This window comes from Nicotiana tabacum, chromosome 17 (genome assembly GCF_000715075.1).
Source record: "Nicotiana tabacum cultivar K326 chromosome 17, ASM71507v2, whole genome shotgun sequence".
NCBI lineage: Eukaryota > Viridiplantae > Streptophyta > Magnoliopsida > Solanales > Solanaceae > Nicotiana > Nicotiana tabacum.
Window position 1 is genome coordinate 127,707,109 of NC_134096.1, and position 15,284 is coordinate 127,722,392.

The window sequence follows — 15,284 nt, forward strand, 5'->3', positions numbered from 1 at the left end:
GACTAGATATGGGGCATTCAGAGGCCAATTCGTGAGGCAAAGGCCTATTGGAATAAAGAATTGCACGGTTTGAGATAAGTAACACTTCTAAACTTGGTGTTGAGGATATAAAATCCTGAATTACGTGTTATGTGATTTGTTTGGAGGAGACACACATGCTAGGTGACAGGCGTGTGGGTGTGTACCGCAAAAATTGAGACTCAGTCAATTCCGTAGAGCTGTGTAGTCAATTAACTTGTATTGTTACGTGTATTTGTCATGTGTTAGTGAAACTGAGCTGTAACTCATGTTAGAAATTATGCTTAGGCAAATGCTTGTATTATTGGGACTCACTGAAGTCATTTCTGTTGTCGAATTATATTTTTAAATTGTAATTTCGTACTCAGTCATATACATTCATTACATATCATATCTCAGTCTTTGTTGTTAATCATTGATACATCACATCATCATTTTAGGCTAGTTTCATGACATAGTGAGCCCGAGAGACTAGAGAGATTGATGACTAAGTGAGGCCGAGGGCCTGATTGTGAGGTTATTGATACTATAGCACGTGAATTGTCCGTGCAGCATGTGAGTTATCCGTGCAGATCCAGATATTGATACTATGGCACATGAGTTGTCCATGCAAATCCAGATATTGATAACACGTGAGTTGTCCGTGCGGATTATAGCGCTTAGGCTGAAGGAGCTCCTCCGGAGTCTGTACACACCCCCAGTGAGCGCATGTACCTACTGAGTGCGAGTGCCGAGCGATTAGGAGGACTGAGTGACTGGGAGGGTTGAGTGAGTTGATAATCTGAGAGTATGCATATGGTTTTATCACTGTGTTGCACTGCACTGCCATGCACACTCGACATACAAGCATAGAGACGCATTTTTCCTCATGTTGTACGGTATCATTCCATTCATGACTTCTCATACACATTGACATGTAGCCATAGAGATGTACTTTTTCTCATGTCAATTGATAATGAAACATTTACTTGTTGAAAAGTTTTGGAAGGGAAAATCACGATTTTACAAATTTACCCATATTTTGGTGTTTTCGGTAAAAGATTTGGGTTTTCACTGTTATACGTGAAAAACATGCCTATTTTCCGGAATTGTGAACGATCTGAGCACTACATCTCTGGTTTACTTCTGTTATCACTTTTATTATTTTGTTATGAACTATTATTTGGCTATTGGTGTTGTACTTTGACCTTTGTCCCAGCTCGTCACTTCTTTCAACCTAAGGTTAGGTTTGTTACTTATTGAGTACATGGGATCGGTTTTACTCATATTACACTTCTGTACCTTGCGTGCAAATATTGGATGTTGATGTTGCTGTGATCGACGGGAGCTGAATTTGGAGACGTACCCGTGTTCCGATCGTAGCTGCCTCTTGTTCATGGTAGCCTTAGATTTATAAAGAAAATCTGTTTATGTACATTTCGAACAGATGATGTATTTATTTCATACCAGCTTTATAAATTCTAATCTTAGAAGCTCATGATTTGTACTACCAGTCCTTGGGGAATGAATAAGATTTAGATATTTTATTTCACTTGATTGTCTTATTAAATTTCATTGGATTGGATAGTTGTTAGCTGGCTTACCTAACGGGTTGGGTTAGGTGCCATCACGACTAGTTGGATTTTGGGTCGTGACATATTTGTACTCTTAGGATAGCATTAAGACAATTTCATTTTTGCTTCTTCGGCCACTTCAATAAAACAGTTCTCGTTTCTCATCTCTTTCGCTGAGCCTAGTCTTCTCTTTTCTCAAGCTCTAGATCAATTGTCCATGGCAGCTAACATGGTATCAGATCCACCGACAATGATCTAGGCCATTCTGCGATTCTCTCCTCTGCTTCTAGATTACTTCAATTCTGCAGAATTAGGTGCAGAATTGTCTTAGAGTGATCTCAAATCGAAGGTAGGGTTTGTAATTTTCTCTAAAGCTGCAGTCAACAATGGCGATTGGTACTGAAGATTACAATACAACAGGTAGTACAGCAGCTAATGGCATTTTTGGCAATTCTGCTCCAACAGGTTCGTCGTTCCCCTCTATCGATCATAATCACCCACTGTACCTACAGCCAACTGACACACCAGGTAGTTCTCTAGTCTCCATTCAATTGACTGGGTCTGATAACTATGCCTTGTAGAGTCGTGCTATGAGGATTAGTTTGTTAGATAAAAGTAAGTTAGGTTTTGTCGATGGAAGGTTTCCAAAATCAAAGTTTGAACCGGAGCTTCATGATTTGTGGGAAAAGGTTAATGTTGTTGTTTTGTGGTGGATAATGAATGATGTTAGGACTGGTTTGCTGAGTAGTGTACTATATGCATCTAGTGCTCACAAAGTGTGGGAAGATCTAAAAGAGAGATTTGACAAAGTGAATGGCTCTAGAGTATTGTTTCTTCATAGAGAAATGCACAATCTGACTCAAGGAACCATGACTATAGCAGACTACTTCTCAAAGCTAAGAGATTTGTGTGATGAGTTTGATGCTCTAATGCCATGCCCAAGTTGTCTATGTCCTGACTCTAAACAATATGCTCAGCACTTTGAGGCTCAGAGACTGCTGCAGTTTCTCACTGGTTTGAATGTGTCACGACCCTAAATTCCCACCTTCGGATCATGATGGCGCCTAACATTTCACTTGCTAGGCAAGCCAACGCACGACTAGAAATTCCGCAAAAATCGACCTAGGTCGACCGACCAACTAGGCGCAAAAATGCGGGAAACTATTTTTGAGTCCCGCGAAATTTATTTTTCAAGAAACTGACCAACTTTGGTTGGTTTTTCAATTAAAATAAATAAAAATTAATATTAAAAAAATGGACCAAAATTGGTCGGTTAATTCGGTCGGTCATTTAAATAAACCGACCAACTTTGGTTGGTAATTTTACTTTTTAATAAAACCGACCAACTTTGGTCGGTTATTTTCATGCGAAAATACAATTAAAGAGTATAAATCAAATAAAAGACAGTCTTAAAACAAAATGTACCGATGGTCTAGTGATAGAATAGTATCCTGCCACAGTACAGACCCCGGTTCGATTCCCAGATAGTGAATCTTTTGATTACATAATTAAAATACCGACCAACTTTGGTCGGAAAAACCGACCAACTTTGGTCTATTTTTTTTTTGAATTTAATTTACCAACCAAAGTTGGTCGGTAATTTCCGACCAACTTTGGTCGGTATTCCTTTCCGACCTCTAAAATACCGTCCACACGTAAATGATCGCATTTTGGTCGGTTATTGGCCATTACCGACCAACTTTGGTCGGTTTTTACTGGATTTCTAGTAGTGACGTTAGAATAATATTATCCATTTTAAAATAATTTTTAAATTTATTAATAACAAAGAACAATTGCGGAAGTAAAGTCTGAAATATAGTGAATAATTCATAATAACAACGGTGTCTAAATACCATCCCAGAATTGGTGTCACAAGTGCTCGAACTTCTAGAATAATACAAATAAGGGCCTGAATAAAATAAAACTGTCAGGAAATAAACACACAGCTAAAGTAAAGTAGATGGGGACTTCAGAACTACGGACGTCGTGCAGTTATACCTCAAGTCTCCTTTGAGTAGCTGAAATCCGAGCAAGTCTATGGTACGCCACTGGGACCAACTCCGAAATCTGTACAAGAAGTGCAGAGTGTAGTATCAGTACAACCGACCCTTGTACTGGTAAGTGCTGAGTCTAACCTCGACGAAGTAGTGATGAGGCTAAGGCGAGTCACTTACATTAACCGGTACGCAATATTAGTAACAACAACAAATAATAGAAATAAATCAGGTAACTCATTTATAATAATTGAAGTTAACTCAGCAGTCATAACCAATTATCATTTCCATCAATTTCCATTGCAGCGTGCAACTAACTCTCACAATATATTCATATTCAATTCTGTTATGGCGTGCAACCCGCTCCTCCAATATATTCATTTTAATCAAGTCTATTATGGTGCACAACCCGATCCCCCAATATATATATATCGACTTTTAAATAAGTCTGTTACGGCGTGTAATCCGATCCTCCAACACGGACTTTTAATAAGTCTATTGCGGCGTGCAACCCGATCCTCCAATATGGACTTTTAATATGTCTGTTACGGCGTGCAACCCGATTCTCTAATATGGACTTTTAATAAGTTTATTGCGGCGTGCAACCCGATCCTCCAATATATCCATTTCAATCAATTCTGTTGCGGCGTGCAACCCGCTACTCCAATATATTTATTTATAAATTCTTATAGAAGAAATTTCTCCAATAAATGCAACAATTAATATAAAATTATAAGACAACAAGCATACAATAATTATGATTTAATTATGAAACAAATAATGACAAATAGCAAATTATTATGAAAATCAGGGAGAAAATAGGCAGTTTGATATTTAATATGCTAAATGTCAAATAACAATTAAGACACATAATTCAAATAGCATGTAACAATTAATGTAGGAATTCAAGAATTAATATTTAACAAAGAATAGGAGAGAAACAATTATTATAATAATTAATTCATGATTTAAAATAATTTATGATTTTTCAAGTAATTATGCAAACAATTAATTTGACGACGTATAGACACTCGTCACCTCGCCTATACGTTGTTCACATGTATTTCACATAACAAATAGTTTAAGGGTTCTATTCCCTCAAGGCAAGGTTAACCACGACACTTACCTCGCTTTGCAAATTCTAATAAATTATTCGACCACATCTTTTCCTTTTGAATTTGTCTCCAAAAGCGTCAAATCCAATTCAAAGTCGTGAAAATCTCCTTTGGAATCGCCACAATCCGAGACTTAAAACTCAAAAATGCGTAAAAATAGTTTAGACCTGATTTTATGTATTCTGCCCAGCATTTTCGCATCTGTGGGCTATATTTTCGCACCTGCGGCCTCGCATTTGCGAAGTGGGGCTCCCAGGCGAGGCCTCGCATCTGCGGAGGAATAATGCGCACATGCGCTGCCTTCGGCTCCTGCGATCGAACAGTCAGCTTCTGCGGATGCGCGGGTGCGTGCAAGTTTCCGCACCTGCGGACTTTTGCCCAGCCACGCCTGGGCGCATCTGCGATGGAAGGCTCACTTCTGCGAGCTCGCACCTGCGGTCAAAAATCCGCAGGTGCGTCTACACCAGAAGGCCAAATTTCAGATTTTGCTTAAGTCCCATTCTTGTTCCGATTTCGATTCAAATCACATTCGAAGTACTCGGGACCCCATCCGAATATACCAACAAGTCCCGTAACATAATACGGACTTACTCGGGGTCTAAAATCACATCAAACAACGCTGAAATTATAATTCATACCCCGATTCGAACTTTGAGTTTTAAACTTTTCAATTTGCAAATCTCGTGCCAAAACATATTAAATGAATCCGGAATGACTTCAAATTTGGCACACAAGTCCTAAATGACATAACGGAGCTATTCAAATTTCCAAAATTAGATTCCGACTCCGATATCAAAAAGTCAATCCCGTGGTCAAACTTGGAAATATTTAGCCTTTAAATTACTAGTTTCTGTTATATGGTCATAACTTGAGCTAGGGACCTCCAAATTAAATTTCGGGCATATGCCCAAGTCTCAAATCACGATACGGACCTACCAGAACTGTCAAAATATTGATCCGGGTCTGTTTGCTCAAAATGTTGACCAAAGTCAACTCAATTGAGTTTTAAGGCTCTATTTCACATTTTAATCCATTTTTCACATAAAAACTTTCCAAAAAATTATACGGACTGTACACGCATGTCGAGGAATGATAAATAGTATTTTTCAAGGTCTTAGAATACATAATTACTTATTAAATTTAAAGATGATATTTTGGGTCATCACATTCTCCACCTCTAAAACAAACGTTCATCCTCGATCGGAGTTAGAAAAAGTACATGAGCTGGTGAATAAGTGTGGATATTTGCTCTGTATATCCGACTCGGACTCCCAGATAGCTGCCTCAATCGGTTGACCTCTCCATTGTACCCGAACTGAAGGATAACTCTTAGACCTCAACTAACGGACCTGCCGAGCTAAAATAGCCACCGGCTCCTCCTCGTAAGTCAAATCTTTTTCCAATTGGACTGAGCTGAAATTTAACACATGGGATGGATCACCATGATATTTTCGGAGCATAGACACAAGGAACACTGGATGAACTGCTGATAAACTAGGTGGTAATGCAAGCCTGTAGGCTACTTCACCCACCCTTTCAAGAATTTCAAAGGGTCCAATATACCTAGGGCTCATCTTGCCCTTCTTTCCGAACCTCATTACACCTTTCATAGGTGAAACCCATAGCAATATTCTTTCTCAAACCATGAATGTAATATCACGAACCTTACGGTCGGCATAACTCTTTTGTCTAGATTTAGCTGTACGAAGTCGATCTTGAATAACTTTGACCTTATCCAAAACATCCTGTACCTAATCGGTACCCAACAACCGAGCCTCTCCCGGTTCAAACCAACCAACTGGTGATCGGCATCGCCTTCCGTATAATGCGTCATATGGAGCCATTTGAATACTCGACTGGTCAATAACACAAGCGCGAAGCATATATTCCAATATCTTAATGGTGCGCTCTGATTGTCCATCTGTCTGTGGATGAAATGTTGTACTCAACTCAACCCGCGTGCCTAATTCATGTTGTACATCCCTCCAGAAGTGTGAGGTAAACTGTGTACCTCGATCTAAAATAATAGACACAGGCACACCGTGAAGGCTGACAATCTCACGAATATAAATTTCAGCTAACCTCTCTGAAGAATAGGTAACTGCCACTGGAATGAAATGTGCTAACTTGGTCAACCTGTCCACAATGACCCAAACTGCGTCAAATTTTCTCTGAGTCCGTGGGAGCCCAACAACAAAATACATAGTGATACGCTACCACTTCCACTCAGGAATTTCTAACTTCTGAAGCAAACCACCAGGTCTCTGATGCTCGTACTTAACTTGCTGGCAATTCAGACACCGAGCTACATATGCAACTATATCCTTTTTCATTCTCCTCCACCAATAATGTTGCCGCAAATATTGATACATTTTGGCGGTACCTGGATGAATAGAATATCTGGAACTGTGTGTCTCTTCAAGAATTAATTCACGAAGCCCATCAACATTAGGCACACAAATATGACCCTGCATTCGTAGAACTCCATCTTCCCCCACAGCAACCTATTTGGCATCACCGTACCACACCGTGTCCTTAAGGACAAGTAAATGAGGATCATCATACTGCCTCTCATTGATGCGCTCATATAAAGAAGACCGAGCGACTGTGCAAGCTAGAACCCGACTAGGTTCTGAAATATCTAACCTCATGAACTGATTAGCCAAAGTCTGAACATCTGCAGCTAATGGCCTCTCACCAACCAGAATATACGCAAGACTGCCCATACTCACAGCCTTTCTACTCAAAGCATCGGCCACCACATTGGCCTTTCCGGGGTGATACAAAATGGTAATATCATAGTCTTTCAACAACTCCAACCATCTTCTCTGCCTCAAATTATGATCTCTTTGTTTGAACAGATACTGAAGGCTACAATGATCAGTAAATACCTCACACGAGACACCGTAGAGGTAATGCCTCCAAATCTTCAGCGCATGAACAATGGCTGCCAGTTCTAAGTCATGAACAGGATAATTCTTCTCATGAACTTTCAACTGCCGCGACACATATGCAATTACCTTGCCATCTTGCATTAATACTGCACCAATCCTAATGTGAGATGCGTCACAATATACCGTATACGATCCTGAACCTATGGGTAATACCAATACTGGCGTCGTAGTCAAAGCGGTCTTGAGCTTCTGAAAGCTCAACTCACACTCGTCTGACCATCTGAATGGGACACCTTTCTGGGTTAGTCTGGTCAATGAGCTTGATGTAGCTGAAAACCCTTCCACGAACCGACGATAATAACCTGCCAAACCCTGAAAACTCTGGATCTTTGTAACTGAAGTAAGTCTAGGCCAATTCTGAATAGCCTCAACCTTCTTAGGATCCATCTTTATGCCTTCTGTCGATACAACATGCCCCAAAAAGGCAATTGAGTCTAACCACAACTCACATTTTGAAAATTTAGCATATAACTGATTATTTTTCAAAGTATGAAGCACACTCCGAAGATGTTGCTCATGCTTCTCTCGACTGCTGGAGTAAATCAAGATATCATCAATGAATACAACCACAAAAAAATCCAAATAGGGCTTGAACACTCGATTCATTAAATCCATAAATATTGCTGGGGCATTTGTCAACCCAAATGATATCACTAGGAATACGTAATATCCATACCGAGTCCGAAAAGCTGTCTTAGGGACATCAGATGCCCTAATCTTCAACTGATGGTAACCAGACCTCAAATCGATCTTTGAAAACACCTTGGTCCCTGAAGCTGATCAAATTAATCTTCAATTCTTGGTAGCGGATATTTGTTTTTGATAGTGGCCTTATTCAACTGTCGATAATCTATACACATTCGCATAGAGCCATCTTTTTTCTTTACAAATAGTACCGGTGCACCACAGGGCGAGATACTGGGTCTAATGAATCCATGATCAAGCAAGTCTTGTAACTGCTCTTTCAATTCTTTTGAACTCCGACGGGGCCATACGGTATGGTGGAATGGAAATGGGCTGAGTGCCCGGAGCCAAATCAATACAGAAGTCAATATCTCTATCGGGTGGCATCCCCGGTAGATCTGCAGGAAATACTTCTGGAAATTCACGAATAACTGGTACTGAGGCCATAGAAGGAATATCCGCATTGGGATCGCGAATATAAGCCATATAGGCTAAACACCCTTTCTCTACCATACGCCGAGTTTTCATATAAGAAATAACCCTACTGGCAGAATGACTAGGAGTTCCTTTCCACTATAACTGAGGTAACCCCGGCATAGCTAGGGTCACTGCCTTGGAATGACAATCCAATATAGCATGATAATGGGACAACCAATCCATACCCAAGATGACATCAAAATCTACTATATCAAGAGGTAGAAGATCCACACTAGTCTCAAAATTATTAATAGTAACCACACACAAATGATAGACATGATCTACTACAATAGAGTCTCCTACCGGTGTAGATACACACACAGAAACACTCAAAGAATCACAAGGCACAACCAAATATGAAGCAAAATAGGAGGACACATAGGAATAAGTAGATCCTGGATCAAATAGAAATGAAACATCTCTATGACAAACTGGAATAATACCTGTGATCACAGCATCAGATAACTCGGCCTCAGGCCTAGCTGGAAAAGCATAAAATCGGGGTTGAGCCCCACCACTCTGAACTGCGTCTCTAGGACGACCTCTAACTAGCTGGTCTCCACCTCTAACAGTCTGACCTCCACCTCTAATGGCCTGACCTCTACCTCTAATGGCCTGACCTCCACCTCTAGCTGCCTGACCCCTACCTCTAGCTGGCTGAGCAGACGGTGAAGCAACCGGTGCCAGTATGATGGCACGTGAATCATGTCGAGATCTGTTACTCGCCAATCTAGGGTAATACCTCCTGATGTGACCAATGTTCCCACACTCATAACACCCATCCTAATGCCGTGGCTGCTGAAGCTGAAGCTGGCCCAAATGGGCCAGATAACCATTGTAGTAACTCTAGAGTAGCGGTGCACTGATAGGAGCTGAATGTTCACTGAATGCTGCCTGCCCATAGTAAGGCATAGTAGAACCGTGACTCCCTGAAGCACTGTGAGATGCATAAAGTGCTGAATGAAACGGTCTGGGAGGATGACCCCTACCAAAATTACCCCTGCCTCCAGACGAGGCACCACTGAAATCACCGAACTGACGAGGCATCTTATCAGACCTCTGCGTTCTCTCCTGTGTAAGAACCATCTCGATTCTCCTCGCAACATTAGCAGCCACCTGAAAAGAAATCTCACTTCCGGTCTCCTTGGCCATCATAGGGTGAGTGAGTCCCTCAATAAACCTTCTCACTCTCTCTCCCTTCGTAGGTAGTAAAAGGAGAGCATGACGGGCCAAATCCACAAAACGGGACTCATACTGAGTAACAGTCATACTACCCTGCTGTAGACGCTCAAATTGCTTGCCGAATTCCTCTCTTAGTGTGATAGGGAGCAACTTCTCTAGAAATAGCTGAGAGAATTGCTCCCAGGTAAGTGCAGGTGATCCAACTGTTCTGGTCAATGTATAATCTCTCCTCCACCTCTTGGCGGAACCTGTCATCTGAAATACAGCAAAATCAACTCCATTGGTCTCAACTATACCCATGTTTCGCAGCACCTCGTGGCAGCGTTCAAGATAATCCTGTGGGTCCTCAGAAGGTGTACCACTGAAGTAAACTGGAAAGAGCTTAGTAAACTTATCCAGTCTCAATAAGGCCTCAAAAGACATGGCGGGCCTATCACCAGTCTGTGCCGCAACAATTGGCTGAACTACCCCAACTGGCGGGGCTGCTGGAGCCTGATTCTGGGGAGATATCTGCTCCGGAGCGGGAGTAGTGGGAGTTTGTGCTCCTCCCCTAGCCTGTGAAATGGCTGGTGCCATTGGAAATGTACCATTCTGGGCCACGCCCTCCATAAGACTCACCAACCGGACTAGAGCGTCCTGAAGCACTAGAGTGGCTATGAATTCTTTCGGGACCTGAACTGGTCCAACTGGTACATCTTGAACTGGAACCTCCTCCTGAAGGTCCACCTAAGGTCCTACAACAGGTGCAGCTACTCGAGCTCTGGACTGAGCTCTACCTCGGCCTCTGCCTCGACCTCTAGCACGACCTCGGCCTCGACCTCTACCCCTGGCCATAGTTGCCACCGGGGGTTTTGGACCCTTTCCATCGGTAGAGGTATTACATGTTCTCACCATCTGTGAGAGAATAAGAGTAGAATGGTTCAATCATCGATGATAGAATAAAACCGCACAACAGAATAAGAAAGAAGTGATATTGTTCCTAAACCTCATAGCCTTTGATAGATAAGTACAGACGTATCCGTACCGATCCTTCAGACTCTACTAAGCTTGCTCGTGACTCATGAGACCTATATAACCTAATGATCTGATACCAACTGTCATGACCCAAAATTCCCACCTTCAGACCATGATGGCGCCTAACATTTCACTTGCTAGCCGAGCCAATGTTAGAATAATATTATCCATTTTTAAAATAATTTTTAAATTTATTGATAACAAAGAACAATTACGGAAGTAAAGTCTGAAATATAGTGAATAATCCATAAAAACAACGGTGTCTAAATACCATCCCAGAATTAGTGTCACAAGTGCACGAGCTTCTAGAATAATACAAATAAGGGCTTGAATAAAATAAAGCTATCTGAAAATAAACACACATCTAAAGTAAAGTAGATGGGGACTTCAGAACTGCGAACGTTGTGCAGTTATACCTCAAGTCTCCTCTGAGTAGCTGAAATTCGAGCAAGACTATGGTATGCCGCTGGGGCCAACTCTGAAATCTGCACAAGAAGTGCAGAGTGTAGTATCAGTACAACCGACCCCATGTACTGGTAAGTGCTGAGCCTAACCTCGACGAAGTAGTGACGAGGCTAAAGCGGGTCACTTACATTAACCTGTACGCAATATTAGTAATAACAACAAATAATAGAAATAAATAAGGTAACTCATTTATAATAATTGAAACCAACTCAGCAGTCATAACCAATTATCATTTCCATCAATTTCCGTTGTAGCGTGCAACCCGCTCTCACAATATATTCATATTCAATTCTGTTGCGGCGTGCAACCCGCACCTCCAATATATTCATTTTAATCAAGTCTGTTGCGGCGTACAACCCGATCCCCCAATATATATAAATGTATATCGACTTTTAAATAAGTCTATTGCGGCATGCAACCCGATCCTCCATCATGGACTTTTAATAAGTCTGTTGCGGCGTGCAAGCCGATCCTCCAATATGGACTTTTAATAAGTCTATTGCGGCGTGCAACCCGATCATCCAATATGGACTTTTAATAAGCATGTTGCGGTGTGCAACCCGATCCTTCAATATATCCATTTCAATCAATTCTATTGCGGCGTGCAACCCGCTCCTCCAATATATTCATTTACAAATTCTTATAGAAGAAATTTCTCCAATAAATGCAACAATTAAGATAAAATTATAAGACAACAAGCATACAATAATTATGATTTAATTATAAAATAAACAATGACAAATAGCAAATTATTATGGAAATCAGGGAGAAAATAGGCAGTTTAATATTTAATATGCTAAATGTCAAATAACAATTAAGACACATAATTCAAATAGCATGTAACAATTAATGCAGGAATTCAAGAATTAATATTTAACAAAGAATAGGAGAGAAACAATTATTATAATAATTAATTCATGATTTAAAAAGATTTATAATTTTTCAAGTAATTATGCAAACAATTAATTTGACGACGTATAGAGACTCGTCACCTCGCCTATACGTCGTTCATATGTATTTCACATAACAAATAGTTTAAGGGTTCTATTCTCTCAAGTCAAGGTTAACCACAACACTTACCTCGCTTTGCAAATTCTAATAAATTATTCGACCACAACTTTTCCTTTTGAATTTGTCTCCAAAAGCGTCAAATCCAATTCAAAGTCGTGAAACTCCCCTTTGGAATCGCCAAAATCCGAGACTTAAAACTCAAAAATGAGTAAAAATAGTTAATGCCCGATTTTATGTATTCTGCCCAGCATTTTCGTATCTGCGGGCTATATTTTCGCATTTGCAAAGTGGGGCTACCAGGCGAGGCCTCGCATCTATGGAGGAAAAATGCGCACTTGCGCTGCCTTCCGCCCCTACGATCGAACAGTCCGCTTCTGCGGACGCGCAGGTGCGTGCAAGTTTTCGCACTTGCGGACCTTTGCCCAGCCACGCCTGGGCGCATCTGCGATGGAAGGCTCACTTCTGCGAGCTCGCACCTGCGGACAAAAATCCGCAGGTGCGTTTACACCAGAAGGCCAAATTTCAGATTTTGCTTAAGTCCCATTCTTGTTCCGATTTCGATTCAAATCACACTCGAAGTACTCGGGACCCCATCCGAATATACCAACAAGTCCCGTAACATAATACGGACTTACTCGGGGTCTAAAATCACATCAAACAACGCTGAAATTATAATTCATACCCCGATTCAATCTTTGAGTTTTAAACTTTTTATTTTGCAAATCTCATGCCAAAACATATTAAATGAATCCGGAATGACTTCAAATTTGGCACACAAGTCCTAAATGACATAACGGAGCTATTCAAATTTCCATAATTAGATTCCGACTCCGATATCAAAAAGTCAACCCCATGGTCAAACTTGAAAATCTTTAGCCTTTAAATTACTAGTTTCCGTTATATGGTCATAACTTGAGTTAGGGACCTCCAAATTAAATTTCGGGCATACGCCCAAGTCCCAAATCACGATACGGACCTATCGGAACTGTCAAAATACTGATCCGGGTCAGTTTGCTCAAAATATTGACCAAAGTCAACTTAATTGAGTTTTAAGGCTCTATTTTATATTTTAATCCATTTTTCACATAAAAACTTTCTAAAATATTTTACGGAATATGCACGCAAGTCGAGAAATAATAAATAGTGCTTTTCAATATCTTAGAATACAGAATTACTTATTAAATTTAAAGATGATATTTTGGGTCATCACAGAATGACTCCAATGCACAGTCAAGAAGTCAAATTATGATGCTGAATCTAGTGCCTACTATTAACAAGGCTTACTCACTACTTATTGATCAAGAGAGTAAAAGAAATCTGGTAAGCATGACTCAGGTTACACAGCTTAAAGAAGGTCTAGAGGGCACTGCTCTGTATAGTAATAATGGTCCAAATGTCACAAGTGGAGGCTACAGGCAAAAGAAGAACAATGTTCAGTGTGAATACTGTCATTACAAAGGGCATACTAAAGAAAATTGCTTCAAGCTAATAGGATATCCACCAGACTTCAAATCTAAAAAGAAAGGAAGTGCACCTGGAATCTATGCTAATTTTGCAGGTAATCCAATCTTTGCAGTTGAGGAATAGCACATCAGCTGTGCAAATCAACTGAACCCTGGGTCTCATCATCAAAAGGGATTCATCTCAGCTAATCCTGTGACACCACAAATGACACAGACACAACCCTTTTTCATGCAGGAGCAATACTAGAAGATTGTTCAGATGCTCTCCAAAGGAAATGCAGAAGGCTCCAGCTCATCTAGCAAAATAGCTGTTGCCGGTATTCTAAATCATGTGAATACATTTGTGTCTCAGTGGGTCAATAGTGACTGGATAATTGACACTGGAGCCTCAAATCACATGACCTCCAGTCTTGAGTTACTACAAACACATAAGTCACTTCCTACAACAGAAAAAAAAACATGGTTCATCTCCCTAATGGTAATACAATGTCAATTTCACACACATGAAGTACATCTGTGTTAGATAATCAGAAGATTTCTAATGTACTCTACATTCTAGACTTTAAGTTCAATTTACTCTCAGTCTCACAACTCACCAAGGAACTAAAGTGTATGGTAGGCTTCTTTCCTGACTTTTATATTTTTCAGGATCTTTACAGTAGTCAGGTGAAGGGGATTGGTAGAGAGCAACATGGACTTTATGTGCTCAAAGGAGGTATGTTAGAATAATTTTTAGCTCAAATTTCAAATAAAAGTGCATATACAACTACTGCTCCTACTCTTGCAAGCTCAAGCTGTTTGTGGCACAGAAGATTGGGACATGCTCCCTTAGATATAATAAGAAGATTAGACAAGTTAAATAAGATGACTGCTAGTGACAGTCACCATTGTACTGTGCGTCCATTAATCAAGCAAACCAAACTTCCTTTACAGCTTAGTAATATTGTCACTAAGTCTATTTTTAAATTAGTTCACTGTAACATTTGGGGGCCTTACAGATTTCCTACTCATGATGGAAGAATATTCTTTGTCACTATAGTAGATGACTATAGTAGATATACTTGGATCTTTCTGTTAACCTCTAAGTCTGAAGCTTATGTTGTGCTAAAAAATTCCTTGTTCAAGTTCAAAATATATTTTCCACAACTGTTAAAACTCTGAGAACTGATAATGGAAGTGAGTTTTTTAGTACTGATTTCAAAAGTCTTTTGTCTAGTCTTGCTATTATGCATGAAAGTACATGTGTATATACACCCAACAGAATGGGGTTGTAGAAAAAAAACACAGAACCATTCTAAATATGGCAAGGGCACTCAGGTTTCAAGCTTATGTTCCCTTAAGGTTTTGGGGTGAA

General features: G+C 40.3%; 1 protein-coding gene across 1 annotated transcript; it reads left to right on the forward strand.

Moving 5' to 3' along the window:
• Positions 1-1,957: 1,957 nt before the first annotated feature.
• Positions 1,958-2,608, forward strand: LOC142172106 (uncharacterized). Its single transcript, XM_075235880.1, has 2 exons — positions 1,958-2,099; positions 2,181-2,608. Exons 1-2 carry the CDS (start codon positions 1,958-1,960, stop codon positions 2,606-2,608), a joined length of 570 nt encoding a protein of 189 aa, XP_075091981.1.
• Positions 2,609-15,284: the final 12,676 nt, after the last annotated feature.

Bases quoted from the DNA above. Each gene is read 5' to 3' on its own strand.
- LOC142172106 (XM_075235880.1), top strand. From the start codon at position 1,958: ATGGCGATTGGTACTGAAGATTACAATACAACAGGTAGTACAGCAGCT. The intron at 2,100-2,180 runs GTAGTTCTCTAG...TTAGTTTGTTAG, and splicing joins ACAGCCAACTGACACACCAG to ATAAAAGTAAGTTAGGTTTT.